This window comes from Ochotona curzoniae, unplaced genomic scaffold (assembly GCF_017591425.1).
Source record: "Ochotona curzoniae isolate NIBS_2020 unplaced genomic scaffold, NIBS_Ocur_1.0 contig_3622, whole genome shotgun sequence".
Lineage (NCBI taxonomy): Eukaryota > Metazoa > Chordata > Mammalia > Lagomorpha > Ochotonidae > Ochotona > Ochotona curzoniae.
Window position 1 is genome coordinate 994052 of NW_024465926.1, and position 23642 is coordinate 1017693.

Here is a 23642-nt window from a genome sequence, read left to right on the forward strand (position 1 = left end):
TGGCTGTGCCCCCTTCCCGCTGGCTGTGCCCCCTCCCCGCTGGCTGTCTCCCCCCACCCCGCTGTGTCCCCTCCCCCCCGGCCGTCCGCCCTCCCCACTGGCCGTCCCACCCTCCCCACTGGCCGTCCCGCCCTCCCCAGTGGCTGTGCCCCCTCCCCGCTGGCTGTGCCCCCTCCCCGCTGGCTGTGCCCCCTCCCCGCTGGCTGTGCCCCCTCCCCACTGGCCGTCCCGCCCTCCCCAGTGGCTGTGCCCCCTCCTGCTGGCTGTGCCCCCTTCCCGCTGGCTGTGCCCCCTCCCCGCTGGCTGTGCCCCCTCCCCGCTGGCTGTGCCCCCTTCCCGCTGGCTGTGCCCCCTCCCCACTGGCTGTCCTGCCCTCTGTCGCTCGCTCACTGCTGCCTGTTGGCTCCTGGGGAGGTGGTAGGCCGGTGTGCCAGCTGCATTTGGGGTGAGGTCTTCCACATGCAGTTGATGTATATTCTTTCTTTTTTGACTGATCTGCGTGAGTGCTCCCATGCATTGTGTTTTCTGAAGTTATTTTTATTTATTTGAAAGGCAGAGCTACATGATAGGAGGGGCACATGGAGAACGTCTGTCTGCTGCTTCATTCTGCAGGTGGACCTGATGGCTGGGGCTGGGCCAGGCTTTAGCCAGGAAGCTGGGGCGCCGTCCAGGTCTCCCCTGTGGGTCTGGTGGCCCAGACACTCGGGCCTTCTGCTTTCCCAGGCACGGTGTCGGGGAGTATAGTAGGGGAGCAGCCAGGATGCAGGTCCTGGCTCTTGGCTCTCAGCAACACAAGCAGTAGTTCACTTGCTGGGCCACAGTGCTGCCCCTGAAACTGTTTATAAAGGTTGCATACTATTAATCATGTGGCTGTACAATTATATGCACACACACGCACGTTTGTTGTGATGTTTATGTTGCACAGATGCGTTGTTGGCTTTTATTTAAGATTTCTTCATTTAGGAGTTGGTGCGGTGGCATGGCGTAGTGGGTAAAGGTGCTGTCTGTGGTGCCAATTTTGATCCAGCCTCCTGCTCATGTGCCTGGAAGGCAGTGGAGGATGGATGGCCTAAGGACTTGGGAGACCTGGAAGAAGCTCCTGACTCCTGGCTTAGCCCCATCTGGCCGCAGTCCTTGTGGCCATTTGGGGAGTGAGTGAACCAGTGCATAGAAGATCTCTCTGAAACTCTGAATCAATAAAGTACATTTAAAAAAATATACTTTTAAAATATTTATTATTGTTTGGATGGCAGAGTTAGTCCACCTGTCTACTGTGTCAGTCAGTGCCCAGGAGGCTGCGAGGGCGGGGGGCCCGGGTGGGTCAGGCCAGAGCCAGGGGCGGGAGCTGCACCCAGGTCTCACACAGAGGTGGCACTTCAGTTGGGAGCTGGATCAGAAGTAGAGCTGCAGTTTGAACCTGTGCCCATGTGGGGTATGGGCTTTGCAGACCTAACTCTGTGGCACAATGCCAGCCTCTATTGTAGCCCTTTTAAAGCCCAGGGAAATCTCCTTGCACACAAACTTTTGCCTACATCATTAATTATCTCTTTTCTAAAAATATATATTTTTTTATTGGAAAGGCAGATGTACAGAGAGGAGGAGAGACAGAGAGGAAGATCTGTCTGCTGATTCACTCCCCAAGTGGTTACAACAGCTAGAACTGAGCTGATCCAAAGTCCGGAGCCAGGAGCTCTTCCAGGTCTCCCACGAGGGTGCAGGGTCCCGAGGCTTCGGGCTGTCCTCCACTGCTTTGCTAGGCCACAGCAGGGAGCTGGATGGGAAGCAGGGGCTGCCAGCATAAAAATTGGCGCCCATATGGAAACCTGACACGTTCAAGGTGAAGACTTAGGCACTAGGCTACCGTGCCGGGCCCTGATTATCACCTTAGGATGAGTTCTTGTGAGTGAGCTTAGTGCTTTGAGAGGATGGGAAGTGCCTTTGCCTGTTTGTTGTGCGCATGGTTGGAGCAGTTGGTGTTGCTGGGTGAGGAGGTGTCCCTCTGACACTGGAAGCACACACAGCATGCTGCTGTTGCCGTGAGCCAGTTAGGGAACAGCTGATGTGATGTCCTGGGGGGTTCATTTTGTACTCAAGCCTGTGCTGCACAGATGCAGATGTGGGCAGCTGTTATAACTCTTCCCAGGTCCAGCCCCACGGGGGGCTGGCCGTGTCCCTGCAGGGGGGGTCCTGGGGTCGGATGCTGGTGCTGCCCAGGTCCAGCCCCACGGGGGGCTGGCCGTGTCCCTCAGGGGGGTCCTGGGGTCGGATGATGGTGCTGCCCAGTTGACCAGGTCCTGTACATGCCTGTTTTAGGGTTTCTCTCAAAACCCCTGAGGGGTGAGCACCACGTTTCTTTTGCAGCTGGGGGTCTCGAGCCCACATGGGAAGGCGGCTCCTGGCAGGCCTGGGTCCTGCTCCTCACTGGTCCCTCACTGGGGCTGGCCTTAGTTTTAGTATGGAGAGAATGGGCCTGGCATCATATCCTAGTGGCCGAATCCTTGCCTTACATCTACTGGGATCCCACATGGACGCCGGTTCATATCCTGCTGCTCCACTTCCCATCCAGCTCCCTGTGTGTCCTGGGAAAGCAGAGGAGGACGGCCCAAAGCCTTGGGACCCTGCACCCGCGTGAGAGACCTGGAAGAAGCTCCTGGCTTTGGCTCAGCTCAGTCCCGGCTATCGCGGCCACTTGGGGAGTGAACCAGCAGATGGAGGGTGTTTCTGTCTGTCTCTCCTCTCTGTACATCTGCCTTTCCAATAAAAATAAATTTTTGAAAGAAAATGTGGAGATAATGTATCTGTGTATGTCATACTGTCCTCCCGTGGCCGAATAGACACACACCCTGCCGACAGCGTGACGGGGCCGTGGCAAAGGGCCTGCACAGCGTACCCCGGTGTCTCAACCTCTGGCTGCCAAAGTCTCGAATTGGCAGTTTGGATGTGCAATTTGTGCTTTTTTATAAAAAAGACTTACTTAAGGGCTGGCATGATGGTTCAACTGGCTAATCCTCCACCTTGCAGCTCTGGCATCCCATATGGGCACAGGCTGTAGTCCTGGCTGCCCCACTTCTTGTCCAACTCCTTGCTTATGGTCTGGGAAAGCAGTGGAGGATGGCCTGGTCCTTGGGAACCTGCACCCATGTTAAGGACCCTGAAGAAGCGCCTGGCTTTGGATCGGCACAGCTGTGGCTGTTGTAGTCATTTGGGGGTGAACCGGTGGACGGAAGGTCTCTCTGGTGCCTGGGGCCCGCTGCCTGCCGTGGCCTGGTCCGTTTGGGCCCCTGTCCCAGGGCTGAAGCGCCGGCTTGGCTTGCGCTGGCCGTGACAGCCATGTGCAGCGTGAACCACGGGTGGGACGTCTCCCTGTCTGCTCTTTTCTCTGTAACTTTTACAAATAAGTCAATCTTAGGGGAAAAAAAACAAGAACCCAGCACGGGTTTTGACGTTTTGCCCTCTCAGCAGCCCCCACCCCTGTGGTTTGCTGGCGTTCTAGCTCGTGAGTCAGCTTCTTTGCCAGCCCGTCTGTGTGTTAGCGACTGTCTGCAGCCCCCACATGAGGCTGTAGTAATCGCCTTTGACCTAGGCCACTCGCAGTGTGTGCGTGAGCGGAGGAGTGGAATTTGGGACCTGTGAGGTCCCAGGTTAGGCCGTGTCACGAGCCAGGTGACTGCTGGAGGCAGGTGCTGCGTGGCACCTGCTGCGTCCTCCTGTGCCTGACGTGCTGGTCAAGGCGCAGCGTGGCCAGGCCTCGGTTTCTCAGAAGAACCTGTTGCTGCCCCAGGTTCTCCGGCAGCTACCGCTTCCCTGAGCCCTCGTGTCCCCTTCCAGGAGTGGTCAGGGCAGGGGAGGGAGTGTTGGGTCCCTCTTCAGATGCTTCTTGGTCTGCAGCACACACTCACCTGCAGGCACCGTCGGCGTTAGGCACCGTGCTGCAGGTGGGAAATGAGAGGTCGCCTTTGCCTGTGGGGCCTGAGGGGCCTCACCTGGGGGAGCAGCTCACAGCCTCCGCCTGCATGGAGGCCCCACAGCCTGGCCAGGCCCGCTGGCAGGTGTCCTCTGCAGGCTGCACCCCCGGAGGCCCCACAGCCTGGCGCCGGCTGTGCAGGGGTGAGGTGCTCCAGGTGGAGCGGGCTGCCCAGGCTGCGCAGGGGTGAGGGGTGTTCCAGGTGGAGTGGGCTGCCCAGGCTGCGCAGGGGTGAGGGGTGTTCCAGGTGGAGTGGGCTGCCCAGGCTGCGCAGGGGTGAGGGGTGTTCCAGGTGGAGTGGGCTGCCCAGGCTGTGCAGGGGCGAGGTGAAGAGCAGCAGTGTGGCTCACTGAAGTTACAGCTGAGCTGGGTGCCTCCTGCTCGCTTCCCGCACACGCAGCTGAGCCTGTGGCTCTGTCGGTGACGATGAGTCGGAGAGCACTTGAGTGGAGCTCGGAAGGTCACATGGAACACATGGACTTAGCCAAAAATAGCCCAAAACAGCATTTCTGGGAAACGCCGTGAGGCAGCTTTCAGTGTCAACACGGGCCGAAGTCAAGATAAGGCTGCGTGGGAGAGTGAGCCCTGGAAGACGTGTGTCTGTCTGCCCTGCACTGACCCGACCGTCCTGCCGCACAGACCACGCACTGCCCTTCTGCCTGCAGCTGGGCCACGGTGGCCCACTGCCTGGAGCTCTTCCCGCAGATCCCAGGGAACTTCCTGCTTTGGTTTGCCTTTTTTTTTGTTTTTCAGTTTAGACCCTGGACTTGGCATCATTTTGGATTGAAATCAGTGAGGAAGATACTGTTGGTGGGGGGGGGGGTCAGTCTCCCTTCTGTGAGTGCTAAGTGAAGGGAGGCATTGCTGCTGTGGGCACCCCTCTGGGCACTCCTGCTACTGTGGGCACCCCTCCTCTGGGCACCCCTCCTCTGGGCATTCCTGCTACTGTGGGCACCCCTCCTCTGGGCACTCCTGCTGTGGGTACCCCTCCTCTGGGCACTCTTGCTGTGGGCACCCCTCCTCTGGGCACTCCTGCTGTGGGCACCCCTCCTCTGGGCACCCCTCCTCTGGGCACCCCTGCTGTGGGCACCCCTCCTCTGGGCACTCCTGCTGTGGGCACCCCTCCTCTGGGCACCCCTCCTCTGGGCACCCCTGCTGTGGGCACCCCTCCTCTGGGCACTCCTGCTGTGGGCACCCCTCCTCTGGGCACCCCTCCTCTGGGCACCCCTGCTGTGGGCACCCCTCCTCTGGGCACTCCTGCTGTGGGCACCCCTCCTCTGGGCATTCCTGCTACTGTGGGCACCCCTCCTCTGGGCACTCCTGCTGTGGGTACCCCTCCTCTGGGCACTCCTGCTGTGGGTACCCCTCCTCTGGGCACTCCTGCTGTGGGTACCCCTCCTCTGGGCACCCCTCCTCTGGGCACCCCTCCTCTGGGCACTCCTGCTGTGGGCACCCCTCCTCTGGGCACCCCTCCTCTGGGCACCCCTCCTCTGGGCACTCCTGCTGTGGGCACCCCTCCTCTGGGCACCCCTCCTCTGGGCACCCCTCCTCTGGGCACTCCTGCTGTGGTCCTCTAGTGCTCCCATTTGGCAAGGTGTGTTGCTCACCCCAATGTGCTCTCCAACGGGCTCAGTTTGATTTTCCTGGTGACTCTTTGGGGGAGACATGGGGTGGGTCGGTGGCATGTGTGTGAGAGCTGTCTGGTGCTGTGGGCTGTCCCTCCTGTCCTGGTCTGTCCTCTAGCACTGGCCTTGGCGTGATATGCTATAGGAGCTGTGAGCACCTGTGGGTTCCTGTCAGCCCAGACAAGGTAGAGCTGGGGGTGTCACGCAGGTGCGGTTATAGATGCCTCCCAGAGTAGCTGTGGCTTTGGGGAACTAACCGTCTTTGAGTGGGAACAATGTGGCGCAGCTCACGGTCCTATATCAGACTTGCCCTAGGATCAAGTCCTTGTTCCTCATCCTGACCCGGCTTCCTGCCAAGGGGTATGCTGGGAGGTAGCGGTGATGGCTCACACCTCACAGTCACTCACACACCCATGGCTCGCACCCCACAGTCGCTCACACACCCATGGCTCACACCACAGAGTTGCTCACACCACAGAGTTGCTCACACCCCACAGTCGCTCACACCCCACAGTCGCTCACACCCCCATGGCTCACAGCACAGAGTTGCTCACACCCACAGTCGCTCACACCCCATAGTCGCTCACACCCCCATGGCTCACACCCACAGTTGCTCACACCCCGCAGTCGCTCACCCCGAGGCCCTGTCTGTGCTGGGGTTCCTAGCTTAGCCCTGACTGTTGTGGACAACATGGGAGGGAAGCTGCAGGTGGAAGGGCTGTGTGTGTCCACTTATCTTCATCTTTCAAATGCATAAAATAATACAAGGTTCTGGGATGCTTTATGCGTTGGATGATGAAAGAAAAATTAAGAAAAATCACCCCATTTAGTTCCTGTGCAAATGTGAGTAATTACAGCTGTTAGCATCTTGTGGCGCTGTCGGGAGACACGGCTTTCTGGAGGAGCAGCGCGTAGCTGTCCAGTGTTGAGTGGCATCAAGCCCCGTTGACCAGCCCTGCCATGAGCTCCCTCCATGCCTTAGCAGCAACTTGTGTCTGTTAACCCCTGTGCCCAGCGGGCTGGCTTTCCCAAACTGGGGACAGTGGATTGGTGTGCGTCTGTTGCTGTGGCTGCCTGTGGCAGGTCACAGTCAGTCTATGGGGCTCTGTCATGCCTCCTCAATGCATGCCTGAGACCCACACCCTGACTCCTGGGCAAGCCCATTGCTTGGCAGTGTGTGTTCCTGCTGTCCTGGAGGGAGGGAGACAATGAACTTGCAGGCTGCGAGAGGCGCAGGGCAGTGGGTCGGGGTCAGGGGCGCAGGGCAGTGGGTCGGGGTCAGGGGCGCAGGGCAGTGGGTCGGGGTCAGGGACGCAGGGCAGTGGGTCGGGGTCAGCAGCGCGGGCTGCTGCGGCTTTTTTCCCTTTGTGTATACTTTGTTTTTCCTAGGCCTCTTCGGGTAAACTTCAACATTGGTGTCTTTCTCTAATACTTGAAATTTATGTTAAATTGTGACTGTAAAGAAGTTAAAACCTTTACAATTTTCATTCCTCTAAATCCTACAAGTAATTGTTGTATTTTGGCTGTAAAAATGTTGGGTACTGAGAAGAAGTTAGTGCAGCTCCCCGTCGGTCCAGGGAAGTCTGCGGGAAGTGTGGCAGTGTGGAACTTTCCAGGCCCTACTGGGCCACTCCGTGTGCAGATCCCGCTCACACGAGAGTAGAGCATTGTGCTTCTGTCTCTGGGAAAGATGATGGTCTCTGTCCCCACAGGTTACCCCGAGGACCGAGGCCCCCGGCCACAGTGGCAGTCACAGCCTGGAAAGCGCGCTGCACACGTCTGCACATTCCGCTGAGGAGCCACTGCCCAAGAGGCCGCTGGGGAAGCACGGCAAAGGTGCGTGTCCGTGGGGATGCTCGGCGTGGCTGTGTAGCCCGCAGCGCGCGAGGAGCCCACAGCTGAGCTCTGGGGCCCCACGGCCAGGAGCTTTCGGCTGCACAGGCGCCCTCTGCTCACACTGCCGCCGAGGGGATCCGGCTTGTTTGCGCTGCATTCAGTTGCACACAGCTTCGTTCAGGTGGCGACCGCCAGGCTGGGCGGGAGTAGCAACCGAGAGAGGCTGTGGTGGTGGGTGAGGCACGGACACGGCCTTCCCTAGTCGCAAGGCTGGGCTGGCTGGACAGGAGAAGCGTGGAAGGGGTTTGTAGGACTCGTCCCAGTTCAGTGAGATAGTCATGAAGTCCTTGCTGGGGGAGGCCCTGGGGCCCGAGGCTGGCTGCCCGCCGTGTGGCTACTGCTGTCCCCTGCCTCCAGGCCTGGGCGCTGCCCCTCACCGGGGCACAGGAAGGCCACAGTCAGAGGTCAGCAAGGCCACCCGTGCGTGAGGTGAAAACGCAGAAGGAGCCCCTTCTCGGTGCCTGCGGCCTGTGGCTGACGCGTGGGCTGCGTCCTCACGCTTTCTCTAGCAGCCTGACTCCTCTGGCGGGGGCAGGCACTTGGTCCGCTCTGAGCATCTCGCCGCTGTGGTCCAGGCTGCCGCCTGCCTGGTCCTTTGCCCAGGCCTTCCTTCAGAGTGGACTTGTCACGCGTTGTTCTCTGGGGCCTGCGCCGAGAGCCGGGAGGCAGCGTGCGCAGTCGGAGCCCTGGCTGTTGCAAGGCTGCCCTTGTCCCCTCACAGAGCCGTCACCCTGGGGAGCACCTGCAGGCTGCTCCCGCCTGCCCCGGGGTGGGAGCCGCGCCTTCTGTGGAGAGGGTGCTGGTTCGGCCCGTTGACCCTGCCGCCCCGTTCCTTGGTTCTACAGGGTAGCACTGTGTGCAGTCGGCTCTGCCTCCCCCGTGAGGCGCGGCTGCGCGTGGTGCAGGTCAAGTGCTTGCACTGCTCCAGACGGCCCAGCAAGGCCAAGCCCACTGCTGCCCCCTAGCGGGCGTGTTGGCCCTGGGCCTTGGCTGTCCCTGCTCACCCACTCCCCGCCTGACATTGCAGAGCTGTCGCGGGGTCTGCAGGTGAAGCGGGGAGGCTGAGGCAGAGCTCGCCGGGCGCCTCGCAGGCCAGGAGCGTGGGTCTGACCCCTCATGGCGTCCTGTCAGGGGGCTTAGAGAAGCTCCCATAAGGCATATACTACGGGGGGCAGGAAAGAACTGCTGTGTCTGTCCTGGGAGCCTGTAGTCGTTGTACCTTCTTGAAGTTCAGTTTTGGCAAGGCAGAGGCCCTGGTAGAGCTTGAGTCAGCTTCATTTGCCAGGTAGTTTGAGACATGTGCACTCAGCACCGTGGTCGCCATCACCAGATGGGCCAGGTCGGCCTCCCCGCCTGCTTGTCTTTAAGGTCAGTCATCAGGGGCTTCCGTGGCACACGCAGGCGAGACAGCCGGATCTCCACACTGTGGTGCCGGGGGAGGGGCTGGCGCCCATCTGGACCAGCTAGGACTCTCCCAAGAGCCTCTCGGTGCCTGACGCCACGCTGGCAGCAGTAAACAGCTGTGGGGGGCCCTTCCGGTTTGGAAGTTGGCAACTGCTGTCAGGCAGGGCCTTCCCAGCCGCTGCCAGTTGGCAGTCATGTACCCTCTCACCCTCACACCCCACCCTAGAGTATGGTGTTAGGGTTTGGACATCTCCACCAGTGTCATCAGCAGTCGGAGCTAGCCGATCTGAGGCCAGGACCTTCTTGCAGATCTCCCGTGTGGATTCAGCAGCCCAAGGGCTATTCTCCGTTGCTTTCCCAGCCGTAGGCGGGAGCTGGATGGCAGTGGAGCGGCAGGGACACACAGCCATGTGAGACACCTGTGTGGATGCTGGAGCTCTCAGGGGGAAGGTGAGCTAGCTGAGCCATCGCACCGGCCCCTGTGTTGTGGCTCCCCGGACCAGCCTTTGTTTCCCCGTCTTGGCGGAGAGCTTCTGTTCTGCTTAGCTTGGCGGCAGCTCCGGACATGGCGTGCCAGCGTACTTCATGCCCCTTCTCTGGCCCTGTCCACGGTTTTATCTGTTAATTTCATTCAGAAGACAGAGGCTGCGATCTTCAGGCTGCTGGCATGTCATTCACCGAGTCCACATGAGCCCTGGGGCTGGCCTCGGGCACCCTGAGTCCAGGACTCGGGAGCAGGACGAGCGTGGACCCAGGGGCAGCGCTCGGCAAACCTCACTGTTGAGTGGACTTCAGCTGCCCTCCTGGGAGCTGCATGGATGCTGCGACTAGAAGTTGCTGGTCCAGTGCCGTGGAGACCAAAGAGGTCACGGAATTGAAATAAGTGCTGTTAGAGGGTCACCAGGGTCTCCAGGGACCTGCGGAAGACGAGGACCGGGACATATGCCCCGTTGAGACAGGTGCCAAGGAGGCGAGCCCCTCAGGCGTGGTGGATTGTTCCCGTATGACAGCAGTTGCTGTTGGCGGGCACCGGGGCACCTCCCCGGCTGAGGGAGCAGGAACGACAGAGGGCTGCCAGGGATGCCTGGTGCCCCCACACAGCCTGTCTTTCTGCAGTTCCTTCTAAAGAGAGGTTTGTTGTTTTGTCTTGTTGGCTTGTTTATTTGGGGGGTGAAAGAGCGACAGGGAGAGTGATCTTTCATCCAGCTGCACCCCTCCAGTGGCTCCAGGAGCAGCCAGGCCCCAGCCAGGAGCCGGAGAATCCATCCTGGCGTCTCGGGTGGGGTACCAAGCGTGAGTCCTTGGACCGTCTCCTGCTGTCCCAGGCCCGTCAGCGGGGCGCTGGAGATGAAGCAGGGCAGCCTTGTGGAGTACGGTGTCACAAGCAGCGCTCGCTCAGTGCTCTGGCCCCGGGATACAGTCCTGCCGTGAGACACTGGATGCAGAGGGAATAAGACAGAGCGAGCTTGCTCAGAGTTCAGAGGGTGGGACTGAATGTCCAATGCGTACAGATGACTTTCTGGACGTGAGGAGGCAGCGGGTGTTGGTCAGGAGAGGGGACACACACAGCCCCCAGCCCTGCTAGGCTCACGCCTGTGCTGTCAGGCTCACGGCGGACGGAGGCACACGCAGCTGTCTGCCTCTGTGCCGCCTTGTCCCCTGCTTAGCCTGCGGCTGCAGATGACTGCAACACGGGCAGGCAGGAGGCGGGCGGGCTCAGACCTGCCCGAGCAGGGTTCATTCCAGAGATGCGCACCTGCTGGAAGTGCCCAGAAGTGCCCGGCTGTTTCCTGCACCAGAGCCCCGAGCTACAGGCAGCATGGGCTTCACTCACGCGAATGCGTTGCAAGAAATACGGCATTTGGCAATTTTGCTGTTGCGCAACACCTCGGACCCAGATGGCCCGGGCCAGTGCCAGGTGTGGCCTCAGGCGTTGTGTTAAGACAGTAAAGAGCGTGGGAGGTGCAGAAGCAGTAAAGCACCGATTGCAGTGGGACAGTCCTCAGGGGGCTCGGCTGCCGTCATGGAGCCGTGTCGGGCTGCTCACTGTGAGGGGCTGCCCAGTCCCCTTGGCTCACGGTCCCCTCAGCTCACCGTGTCGCCTTCTGGGGTGCACACCAGCAGGGTGCTGGCTGGGCCCTCCACGCAGCATGTGGGTTCCTCTGCTTTCCTGTGACTTTCCCTCCGGGTTGGAGAGGCCTCTGGCCGCCGTGAGGCCTCCGATGAGAGCCTGGGCGTGCAGGCCAGCCGCCGCAGGAGCGTCAGCCCGCAGGCTGGCAGGTGAGCTGCTCGCAGGCAGCTCGCTTGGCTTTGCAGCATCTCATCATGGTTCCTTTGGTTTAGCTGGGTTGGATTTGTTGTGCTTCTGGAGTGGACATTCAGCCAAAAGACTGTTTAGCCATTATCCCCCTTAAAATGTTCACTTCTGTCCAATTCCAGAATATCAGTTCTGTTTCTTCACGTGCTGAGTGGCGCAGGTGTCCTGCCCCCGTACTTCAGGTGTGAGCGCCTGCGCCGGGTGTGTGTCCTGGCTGCATGGCTCTGCCACTGCCCATGGTGTGCGAGGCTGGTGGGCACTTCCTGACGGTGCAGCTGCAGCTTCAGCAAGCTCTCTGGACTGTCCCCATGCACACCCTTAGGGCTGTGCGAGGTGGAGCCGTCCGCAGCTCCGTCCCCCAGGTCTGCACACGCATGCCTGGAGTTGGAGCTGCGAGTGCGCAGCTGGTCTGAGCCTGGCAGCACATCAGTGGGCTGTCCCTCAAATCCTACAGCCAGAAGCAGCTGGCCTTGACACCCAGCTGTGCACATCTGCCTGGGAGCACTCTACCTGCCCGTGGTGGGAGCAGCGGAGGGGCCACAGCCTGCCTCGCCCCACCAGCCTAGGGCAGAGCTCCCCACTCTGAGCTGTTGTGTTCTGGTTTCCTGAAACCTAGGTTTGCCCAGAAAGGCACAAAGTATTGACTTTGCTGTAACAAAAAGTTCAGACAAAACCCTTGGCTTTTGTGTTTTGTTTTAAAGATTTATTTATTTTAAAGCAGAGTTAGGGGTGTGGGCACTGCTGGGCAGGTGTGCTGTGCCAGCCACAGGTGTGGACACTGCGTGGGACCTGTGTGAGCAGGAGCTGTTAAGGCGTCCCATAGGGGGCGCCACTTGATGTGCTGGCTGCACCGTTTCCCATGCAGATCCCTGCTCATGATCTGAGCAAATACAAGATGGCCCGAGTGCTTAGACCCTTGCAGCCACGGAGGACACTCAGAACTCCTGGCTCCGGCCTGGCCCAGTGCTGGCTCCTGCACCATCCGGGGAGTGAACCCGCAGAGGCTGGCTGTCGGTGACGCTGCTCTCAAAATCACTGAGGAAAATAAAGAAAACAAATACCTCAGCTGTGAGATGTTGAAGTGCCGTGCTTGGCGCTGGGGTCTGCTTCCACTTTATAATCCTGTTGTTTGTCTTGCAGTGAGTGTTGAAAAGGTAGACCTGAAGGGGCTGTCGCACACACAAAGTGACCGAAATGTGGACTGCTCCTTTGAGGTAAGGGGGTCCCCGTCTCAGGGCTGGGAGGGACATGCTGGGCCAGCAGAGGTGCTCAGCTGGGTTGCATGGCAAACGCGCCTCAGGGCTCGTGGGAGCTTGCCTGCCCAGGTCCCCGTCGCTGGCCCCAGGGTTAGGGCTGCTGAGGAGTCGTGGCAGTGAGGCCACAGGGATCCATTGGAGGGGTCTCTGCCCTGCTCTGGGGCACCTGTGCCCACCTGCTCATCCAGGGGAGGAATGTCCCTGCGAGCACCCTGGATGCCTCCCTTGGGCTGTGCTGGCCAGAATTCAGTGTCTTGGTTGTCAGCTGCCGAACGCTGAGAAGTGTCCTGCAGCTGATTGGGCCCCCTGGCTGCCGGCAGCATGGTGCTCAGGCGTCGCTGGAGGCTGGCTTGGCAGCAGGTGGACATGTGGCGTAGGTGCGTTCCTCTGACGGGGAGCCACGGGAGCGTGCTCAGGAGGAAGAGATGGTTGCTGCGTGTCTGCGTCCCCTCCGTGGGGGCTGCTGCTGCTGGAGCACTCTGTGTCCCCAGGGGGTGCAGGGACCCTGGTTTCCTGTTGGCAGGAAGGTGGCTCTGCATGATTTCTTTCTGATGCTGGCGGCATGTATTTTGAAAGCGTTGTGCTGGTCCTAGTGGGCTGGGCTTTGCTCCAGGCCTTTGGTCTGATTCCAGGGGGCATGCCATGTAACAGGTGCTCCAGGCTGGCTCAACCTTCCTACAGGGAGGTTCTGATGAGGACGGGGTGGCAGGCTGCTGGGCTGGCTCCCTGCCCTGGGGCCCTGGCCGTGCTCACACAGCTGTGTCCGTGCAGTGGGCCAGTTCCAGCACGGCAGCAAGCTCTTCCCGAAGGACCATGGCGCGTGCCTGAGGGGTGTGTTGTGAGGTGACCAGAGGGCAGCTCTGGGTGACCTCGCCTCCCCACGCGGGCACTGTGCACCTGTGTGCCCCTTGCCCCCACTGCCCAGGCTGGCTCTGAAGCTCACAGGGCTGCAAGGAGGGTGTTCACAGTCGATTGAAGGACTCCGGCTCCTGACTGCAGATCCCACCGGCTGCAGGGGCTCGAGGACTGCTGTGGGCAGGACAGCGTCCCCTCCCCTTCGGTCCCCCCTGCAGAGCTAACTCTTAACTTGACCACAGACCTCCCCGTAAAGCTGAACTAAACCTGGGAAAGGAGGAGGGGGAGCGAGGGGATGTAAACTAAGCCAGGAGTCTGTTTTCTTATTCTGTTTTTCTGAGAGACAGAAACAGGAAGACAGAGTGAGCTCCCATCTGCAGTAGCCAGGGCTGGGTCAGCCTCTGGACCGGAAGTCCGTCGCTGCCTTGCAGGCAGGGCCTCGTCGGCAGGAGGCTGGGGTCACCCACACTGCTGAGCTGGGACACCGGAGCTGCTGCCCTGACTGCGGTGCAGCATTCACAACCAGCTCTCGGAAAGGCATTGTGAGAGGGCCTCCCCTTGCAAGCCCCGGGTTCCCATACGGGTGCTGGTTCCTATCCCAGCTGCTCCCCAGCTCCCTGCTTGTGGCCTGAGAAACAAGTAGAGGACGGTCCTGCACCTGTGTGGGAGACCTGGGAGAAGCTCCTGGCTCCTGGCTTCGGACTGGATCAGCTGCGGCCGTTGCGGCCACTTGGGTGAACTAGCAGATGGGAGATCTTTCTCTCTGTCTCTCCTCTCCATGAATCTGATCTGCCTTTCTAATAATAAGAAAAGAACTGTGAGGAGCATGGGGAGTCCCAGAGTAGCAGAAGATACTTGCGGATCACTTAGCTGGTAGAGTCTCTGTTCACAACAGAGTCTGTAGTCAGAAGACCTGTCGGGGCAGATCTCCCCGGCCTGGCCACAAGCGCCAGCGTGGGAGCCTAGGACAGACCTGGAATCTCAACACTGCTGGAACATACTTTGGCAGTTTCTTTTAGTAAGTTTGAGATGCACCTGCCTCAGCTCCATAGCTGGGAATTTCCCCAAGGGAGCTGCAGTGTCTGTCTCTGGAAGATGCACTCCAGCCCGGTCCTGGGTGTGTGTGTGGCAGTGCGCTGGAGTGGGCTGCTGATCCGGCCCGGTCCTGGGTGTGTGTGTGGCAGTGCGCTGGAGTGGGCTGCTGATCCGGCCCGGTCCTGGGTGTGTGTGTGGCAGTGCGCTGGAGTGGGCTGCTGATCCGGCCCGGTCCTGGGTGTGTGTGTGGCAGTGCGCTGGAGTGGGCTGCTGATCCGGCCCGGTCCTGGGTGTGTGTGTGGCAGTGCGCTGGAGTGGGCTGCTGATCCGGCCCGGTCCTGGGTGTGTGTGTGGCAGTGCGCTGGAGTGGGCTGCTGATCCGGCCCGGTCCTGGGTGTGTGTGGCAGTGTGCTGGAGTGGGCTGCTGATCCGGCCCGGTCCTGGGTGTGTGTGGCAGTGTGCTGGAGTGGGCTGCTGATCCGGCCCGGTCCTGGGTGTGTGTGTGGCAGTGTGCTGGAGTGGGCTGCTGATCCGGCCCGGTCCTGGGTGTGTGTGTGGCAGTGCGCTGGAGTGGGCTGCTGATCCGGCCCGGTCCTGGGTGTGTGTGTGGCAGTGCGCTGGAGTGGGCTGCTGATCCGGCCCGGTCCTGGGTGTGTGTGTGGCAGTGCGCTGGAGTGGGCTGCTGATCCGGCCTGGTCCTGGGTGTGTGTGTGGCAGTGTGCTGGAGTGGGCTGCTGATCCGGCCCGGTCCTGGGTGTGTGTGGCAGTGTGCTGGAGTGGGCTGCTGATCCGGCCCGGTCCTGGGTGTGTGTGGCAGTGTGCTGGAGTGGGCTGCTGATCCGGCCCGGTCCTGGGTGTGTGTGGCAGTGTGCTGGAGTGGGCTGCTGATCCGGCCCGGTCCTGGGTGTGTGTGTGGCAGTGCGCTGGAGTGGGCTGCTGATCCGGCCCGGTCCTGGGTGTGTGTGTGGCAGTGCGCTGGAGTGGGCTGCTGTTCCGGCCCGGTCCTGGGTGTGTGTGGCAGTGTGCTGGAGTGGGCTGCTGATCCGGCCCGGTCCTGGGTGTGTGTGGCAGTGTGCTGGAGTGGGCTGCTGATCCGGCCCGGTCCTGGGTGTGTGTGGCAGTGCGCTGGAGTGGGCTGCTGATCCGGCCCGGTCCTGGGTGTGTGTGTGGCAGTGCGCTGGAGTGGGCTGCTGATCCGGCCCGGTCCTGGGTGTGTGTGTGGCAGTGTGCTGGAGTGGGCTGCTGATTCGGTAGCAGTGTCGCTGGATCATAATTGTTGAAACTAACCAGACTCTCTATTCTGAAAAAAGGGAATGCATACCACAGATGAGTCTGTTGATACACAGTGCTAGAAGACAGAGCCCAGGGCCCGGCACAGTGGCCTAGCAGCTAAAGTCATCGCCTTGAACATGCCAGGATCCTGTATAGGTGCTGGATTTAATCCCGGCACCCCTGCTTCCCATCCAGCTCCCTGCCTGTGGCCTGGGAAAGCAGTGGAGGACGGCCCAGAGCCTTGGGACCCTGCACCCTTGTGGGAAACGCAGAAGAGCTCCTGGCTCCTGGCTCTGGATTGGCTCCGCACCGGCCATTGTGCTCACTTGGGGAGTGAATCATTGGGCAGGAGTTCTTCCTCTCTGTCTCTCCTCCTCTTTGTATATCTGACTTTCCAATAAAAATAAATAAATCTTAAAAAAAGAAGGAGAAGAAGAAAGAAAGCGGAGCCCAGGCCACAGCAGTGGACCGTGCAGCCTGGGCTCCGCAGGAGGGCGGGGTCCGTGGGGATGGCTGGGCTTTGGGGCAGCTTGCAACAATGTATCAGAAGGTTAGTCACCCTCCTCCTCTTGTCCGTAGACCCTGGACTTGGGCGGAAACGGCCTGGACTGTCCTCTTGAATGCAATCGGCCCTGAGCTGCGCGGGATGCTCGGCCCAGGGGCGTGAGCTGCGCGGGATGCTCGGCCCAGGGGCGTGAGCTGCGCGGGGTGCTCGGCCCAGGGGCGGCTGCGCCGTGGAGAGGGCCGTGGGTGTTCCCGGAGCCGCAGCTCACAGCTCCTGCCCTGCCGACCAGTCGCGCGTCTGGGGGCTGTTGCATCTGAGCTTTCTGTACCAGGACCACTGCTTTCTAGAAGGGTGTAGAAGTAACTGACGAACAATTTGAGGTCTCCTGTTGTCTTTCATGGAGTTGGTTTTATTTTTGCTGAAACTGTAGTTGTCAGAAACTAGTTCCTGAGGACATAAAATGAGTATGTAGAGCAAACACCAGAACTTTTTTTATTTAAAGATTTGTTATGTATTTTTCTTGGAAAGGCAAATATACAGAGAGAAGGAGAGAGAAAGATCTTCAATGTGCTGATTCACTCCCCAAGTGGCTGCAATGGCTGGAGTTGAGCTGATCTGAAGCCAGGTGGGGCCCGGTGTGGTAGCCTAGTGTCTAAAGTGCTAGCCTTGCACACACCAGGATCCCATGTGGACGCCACTTCATGTCCCTGCTGTTCCACTTCCCTCCAACTCCTTGTTTATGGCCTGCAAAAGCCACAGGAGGATGGCCCAGGTGCTTGGGACCCTGCACCTGTGTGGGAGACCTGGAAGAGGCTCCTGGCTCCTGGCTTCAGATCAGTTCAGCTCTGGCCATTGCAGCCACTTGCGGAGTAAACTAATGGATGGAAGATTTTTGTCTCTTCTCCGTAAATCTGACTTGCCAATAAAAATAAATTGATCTTAAAGAAAAAAGTACTAAATTAGAATTTGTACACGTGGGAATGTCCACTTCGGCAGCTCTTCTGGCTTCACTGGTGAGACTCGAAGGCGGCTGTGCAGTGAGGATCCTGCTGCAGGTGAGGACGCAGCTGGAGGCGGCCGAGTGCGCGCGGAGGCCGCGCCCTGTGGCATCTCAGATCATCAGCTGCAGCTTCTCTTGCGCTCTCTCATGTTAAAGTTTATATACTTAGGGCCCAGCACAGTATCCTAGCAGCTAAAGTTCTCGCCCTGCACGCACTGGGATCCCATAAGGGCGCCGGTTCTAATCCCAGCAGCCCCACTTCCCATCCAGCTCCCTGCCTGTGGCCTGGGAGAGCAGTGGCGGACGGCCCAAAGCCTTGGGACCCTGCACCCACACGGGAGACCTGGAAGAGGCTCCTGGCTTCGGATCCGCTCAGCTCTGGCCACTTAGGGAGTGAACCATCGGACGGAAGATCTTCCTCTCTGTCTCTCCTCCTCTCTGAATATCTGACTTTGCAGTTAAAAATAAAATAAAAGCAAAGCCCTTGGGGACACATGTCTCCTGTATCATAGTGCCTGTTTCAATCTTGCCTCTTCTGCTTCTCACTCAGCTTTCTGTTAACGCACACCCTGGGGACAGCAGTGCTGACCAGGCCACGGGTCCTGGCCCCCCACGGGAGAGGCCCACGCGGAGGCCCACGCCTTTGCCGAGAGCCACACCTTGCCTGGCTGCTGTGAGCAGTTGGGCTGAGCCTGAAGCCGGGAGGTGTGCTGGCCTGAGTGGGCGGTGAGAGTACAAGCGGGATGACTGGAGTCAGATTGATGATTAGAAAGTCAGATTGACAGAGAGAAGGAGAGACAGAAAGCTCTTCCATCCGTTGATTTACTCCCCAAGTGGCAGTAATGGAAAGAGCTGAGCTGATCTGAAGCCAGGAGCTCTTCCAGGTCTCCCACGCGGGTGCAGGGTCCCAAAGCTCTGGGCCGTCCTCAACTGCTTTCCCAGGCCACAGGCAGGGAGCTGGATGGGAAGTGGAACAGCCAGGACGTGAAGTGGTGCCCATATGGGATGCCAGCGCCTTCAGGGTGAGGACTTTAGCCACTAGGCCACTGCCCCATGCCCTCTGCCTTTCAGATAAACAGATAATAGTTAAAAAAAAACATGTAAAAGGGAAAATCTTTTAACAAGGAATACTTCCATATTACACATAATCAGAAAGGAAAGACTCCACGCCTGCAGTGACTGGTGTTGACTTGTGAATTGTATAGCGGTGCTGGAAAGTCCTTTTCAGCTGTTATCCCTGCCCTGCAAGTTACTCTGAAGAAACACTTGAATTACACCCTAAATCAGTGTTACATTATCTGCTCTGAATACCTGCTTGGACAAGGGATGAGTCTGCCGGCAGCTCTTGGGGTCGTAGCTGCAGACACATCCAGGCTGGTGGGCAGAGGGCGAGTGGTGCTGCCCCTGCAGCCGTGTGGTCCCCGGCCTGCTGGACACGGCCTGGCCCCTGTGGCCCGTTCTTGCCCCCCTCTCTCTCTGCCTCTCCCTGTCTCCTTCCCAAGTGCTCTGGATACACTGCTCTTGTGAATGTGCTCCTTGTGGTGGCCTGGTGGGGGCTTGGCGGCCGCTCAGTGCGAAGCCCCTGCCCACCCCATGGGGGATCCTCCCAGGCTTCCTGTTGCTGCTGCGAGATTCCTTGTCTGCACGCCCTCCTCTTGTGGGACTTCTGGACTGCTTCCTGTGGATGTTGTGCTCTGTTTGGGTGGGTCGTGTGGTGCTGCCCACCCCGGCAGAGGGGCACTCCCACTGCCTTCTTTCCTTCTCGGGAGCTCTCGAGTCTGGCAGCTGCTTTTCCATAGCCTGCCCTTTGGGGTGTGTTCTCCTCATAATTGACAGGATTAAGCCTGCACGGCTTTGGTCTTGGGCCCCCTGCCCAGGATCATGCAGGCTGGACTTCGCACAGGCCATCTGGGTGACTGGCACCTGCGGCATCATGCCCTCCACGGGCTGATGTGGAAAGGGGATGGGCTGGGGGAACTGGTGCTGCCTGTGGAGAGACCCTGAACATGGCGTGCTCTGCCATGGAGAGTCATTGAGGTCCTTTGTTTCCTTGCTGTGCCTGGGGTGACTCTGAGTGAGCCTGGGGTGCTGGCCCCCAGCTGCAGCATTCCCTGGGGACATGCAGAGTAATGCTGTGGCTGGCGGGTGACTGGGACTTGAGTTCTAGCATGTGCCAGGCTAGCAGAGCGTGCACCTGCTGTGGCCTGTCCCCCCTCCGTGCTCAGACTGAACAGCAAGTGAACAGTGCCTGCCTGCTGGGAACTTGGGGTAACCCTGGGTGTTCCCAAAGCAGGAAGTGAGCTTCAGCGCAGCTGTGCACCCTGAAGCTGAACTGCCGGGGAGCAGATGTGTTTGTAGTGTGGGGACAGGGAAGAAGGTTCCAGTCAGAAACAGGTGGGAGAGGGTAAGAACAGTGTTTCTTGGCAGTTGTTCTTAAGTAAATGTCAGTTGTGCTGTGGTGCCCACTTGGTGTCTGGCTGCAGGGGCCGTGGGCAGCGCAGCCTTGGTGGCTGTCCTGGCAGTGGAGGGGGCCGGGTATGTGGCCTGCAGCACAGCCTCACAGCTGCCGTGGTTCTGAGGACTGAGTGCTGTGGAAGGGGCGCCCCTGTCTCAGGGCCAGGAGGGCTGTGCCTGCCTCTGTCCAGCCCAGCATGGAGGCGGGCGGGTGGATCTAACTCTGGCCTCTCTCTAAGCCCACTTTAGAGTGACACATTAGTTCATCCTCTTTCCTGACTTGGAATCCTTTGGTAACTTCTGGACCTCAGGACAAGGTCTGTCTTTGGTGTTTGTCCCTTCCCAAGGCAGCCTAGCTTCCCTGGTCATGTACTGTCCCCCTGTTGGGTGTATGCCTTCAGCTGACCTGTGGCCATCAGAAGTCACCCTGTAGCTGGCATCTTCTGTGACTGTGGCCCTGGGCGTCTGGTGGTGGCAAAGACCCGGCCGACCCCCCGGGACCCTCCGAGGAATTGGCAGCACGGCGCCCGTGCAGGTGGCTGGCAGGCAGCTGGGCAGGCCTGTCCGCAGAGCCCTGTCGGCTGCCTTTCCCAGCATTCCGGCTGGCTGACCACAGGCTGCCTCCCTGCCCTGCTCGGGAAGACCTGGCATCCTGCCGTGCTCACGCCGCCCAGCCTGCAGCCGTGGCCACTGTCGGCAAGGACAGCCCTTCTCTAGGGCTCACGGTGCTGTGTGAGTGCTGGCACACGCAGTGTAGACGCTGGCTTTGGGTAATTGGTGGAGGACATGGAAATCACTCGCTCACTGGAACGTGTACGTGTGTGCTGTGAATTAAGTGTGTGTGTCTTTAAGGTTTGTTTGCTTATTTTTTTTAAGGTCTTGTGGTCGGATTCTTCAGTAACATCAGTAACCAAATCTTCTTGTGAAGTGACTGAATTTATTTCAAAGGTAAGGTGATTAAGGAGTCTAAATTTTAATATTCCCACTCCTAGGCAGCCGTTGACACTGCCAAGTGACTTCAGCAGCCCCTTCCCCAGCAGCAGGGAGACGCTCCTGAGGGGGCGAGCCGTGTGCCTGAACTCCCCGAGATGTGCGGCCACGAGGCCGCCAGTCCTTGCATGTGGCTCCCTCTGGAGCCCAGCCTCCTTGGCAGAAGCCGAGGGAGAGGCAGGTACGTCAGCCAGTCTGCGCTCCGCACTGGGCTTCCCTCCGGTTAGGGTGGGCTCAGGGAATACCATGAACAAAAAGTTCTACCACAGAGAGACCCCTCTGCCCACACGTACACACGTGCACATCCGTGTGCCTAGGCATTTAAAGCCCCTTGCCCGCGTCTGGGCGGTGGACGTGGCCCGTGTGTGCACAGTCGCTGGCCCGCGCCTGGGCGGTGGACGTGGCCCGTGTGTGCACAGTCGCTGGCCCGCGCCTGGGCGGTGGACGTGGCCCGTGTGTGCACAGTCGCTGGCCCGCGCCTGGGCGGTGGACGTGGCCCGTGTGTGCACAGTTGCTGGCCCGCGCCTGGGCGGTGGACGTGGCCCGTGTGTGCACAGTCGCTGGCCCGCGCCTGGGTGGTGGACGTGGCCTGCACTCAGCTGTGGTTGGTCTCACAGTTTCTGAAGGAAAGCAGGAAGAGGAGTCAGGCTTCGCGTGGGAACACGTTGGCTCCGGCTGAGCCTTGTAGCCAGCCAGGCACGAGAGGGCACCCATCTCCCAGCTCCTAGGGTTACGCCCGGAAAGCCACACGCCCTCCGTGCTGCTGGCCCGGGCCACCGTCTCTCTTAGAAGGACTCCTGCGTCCCACGATGACTGCCAGCACGGGGCTGGCTGCTGGTCTGGGTAGCTGCCTCGCTGTCTGCCGTCCTCGGGCCGGCACGCGCCGGGGCTGTGCTGAGGCCTCCGAGAGCCGGGCCTTTCCGACTGCCTCCTCTGCTCGGGCCAGGTCATCTCTTGCCCCTTCTCTGCTCTGTGCAGGCTGCTGAGTCCCCGTCTGGCCTCACTGCCATGGGGTGACAGCTCTTATGTTAGAGCTTGTGTCTGTGCCCTGGAGCCTCTTGTCTCCCCTCTCCCTGGACCCTAAATGCTATGGGTCCTCGCGGCCACTGCAAAGCCTGTCTGGGACCCCTCAATGCTAGTTCCTCCTGCCGCTCCGGCTGTCAGCATGTCTTGTACGTTGTAATTGAATGGTGGGTGACATGTTTGGAAGATTCTGGAAAACTGATTGGAGTGTCAGGCCACCAGTGGGTCCTTAGAGTGGAGGGGCTTGGGGGGTGTCACCATGCGCCCCCAGCAGGTGGTGGCTGTCCTCGTGGCTTGCCTCACTGGGCTCTCCGTGGTCCCTGTGGCCTCTGGCACTGAGTGGGATTTCTAGACCTTACCAGGTTCTTGGCTTGTGGGTGCTGTTCCTGGACGGGCCTTGGAGCGGGGCGTCTGGGCGGGCTTTCTCCCCTGCACTGGCCTCTGCTCTGTGTCGGTCCGGGGCCTTGGTCCCCAGGGGGCTTCATGCCCCTTCTGCAGGGGCTTAGCTTCCACCCTTCTCCCAGCAGTGTGGGTCTCCGCATCGCTTGGTGCCAGAGGCAGGAAGCACTGCCCTGTTCCCTGGTGTGCAGGCTTGCCTTGGGCTGGGAGGGCATCCGGGAGCCTGCCCAGGGCTGTGGCGTTACTTGGCTCTCGGCATTCACACCCAGGGAAGAGGACCCAGGGAGGTGGCTGTGTTCACGCTGGCCGCATGCAGCCTGTGGGGCCCCTCATGTGGTGCCACAGGAGAGGCCACCTGTGTCCTTGTGTCCAGTGGTGGCCTTGCTGCTTGGCGTCCTGGTGGCTCTGGGCAGGTCAGGCTGCAAACTGTTTCTTGCTGTTCCAGTAGGGGTGCTGCTCTGGGGGCTACCTCCGTGCCGGGTGGGTGCGGGACCCATGGGTGCTGCCAGCTGAGGGTCCTGGGAGCAGCAAGCGCTGACATGCCTCCAGCACCTCTGCTTCTGTTGCAGCTGTCGCAGCTCCACCCGGAGGAGAGCTCGGAGAAGCTCATTCCGTGCTTAGCTGCCCCAGAGCCGTTTTACGCCGAGCGAAGCCACGTGGACCTGGACACAGGCCTGAGGTCGGTTCTCCCTGGCTGTCCCTGGCAGGCGGGCAGCCTCTGCTGAGCGTTCCTGGGGCCTTGGAGGTCTCAGGAAGTCATGTTGATGGCCACTTCTGCGCTGGCGTTGCCAGTTGAGAGCGCTCCAAGATAGAACTAGGGCCGCGTAAACAGCCTGCGTTTGGCACAGTGACACGAGGCCTGGTGCCACCAGGGACCTGGGCTGGCATCTTGGGCCTGACTGCGAGTCCTGGCATCCTGTGGGTGACAGTGGCCGCTCCCAAGTTCTGGCTCTCTGCCCACACCCCAAGTCCTCGTGGGGGGAACAGCAGGAGCGGCCTCGGTGTGCGTCTGTCCCAGGGCTCCGGGGGGCGTCAGTGCCCACCGAGTCATGGTTTGATTCTCAGGTATTTGTCTTCGTTACCTTCTCACGTATTAAAAAATGACCACGTGAAGAAGTTTTTCAGCACTGCAGCGCCCAGCCCACCGCTTCCGGGTCCAAGTGAGTCTGTGCATGAGGGCCTGCGGGAAGGAGAGTTCTCGGGCCGCCTGTAAGGCTTGACGGCGCGTGTTTTCTGTACAGGTCCTGGCAACCCTTCCCTCTCCAAAGTGGGCGCCATGATGGGTGTGTCTGGAAGGTAAGGGCCCTCTGCATGGGCGCACACAGCTGCGTCCATCCCCTCTGGGCCTGGCAGGAGGGGCAGGGCCTGAGCAGAGATCCAGCGAGCAAATCCCCAGAGCGATTCTTGGGGGCACGTGTCCGTTGCAAGCACTGGGCTCAGGCCCCCTGTGCAGCAGCTCCCCACGGGGACCTCAGCGTCTGCGGAAGAGGCCTGCTGTCTGGAGCGACCTGATGCCAAGCTGGGCCAGGGGGTTTGTCATGTACACTTCCTCTGTTGATGGCTGTGTGGAGAGTGGGGTTTTTCTGAGGGACGCTGATCTTGCTCAGTCTCTTGCCTGGTCCCTGGGAAGCAGCACCGAGTACGTAT

The 23642-nt window shown here is 60.0% G+C and overlaps 1 protein-coding gene across 2 annotated transcripts in view; it reads left to right on the forward strand.

The window, feature by feature from the left end:
* Positions 1-23642, forward strand: part of ZCCHC14 (zinc finger CCHC-type containing 14) — a 40662-nt gene that overhangs the window by 11890 nt on the left and 5130 nt on the right. For both annotated transcript variants that reach the window (XM_040982260.1, XM_040982261.1), the window contains exons 2-7: positions 7302-7425; positions 12347-12420; positions 20460-20531; positions 22565-22674; positions 23061-23155; positions 23237-23291. In XM_040982260.1, the coding sequence (XP_040838194.1) occupies positions 7302-7425; positions 12347-12420; positions 20460-20531; positions 22565-22674; positions 23061-23155; positions 23237-23291 (530 nt within the window). The remainder of the gene's footprint in view (positions 1-7301; positions 7426-12346; positions 12421-20459; positions 20532-22564; positions 22675-23060; positions 23156-23236; positions 23292-23642) is intronic.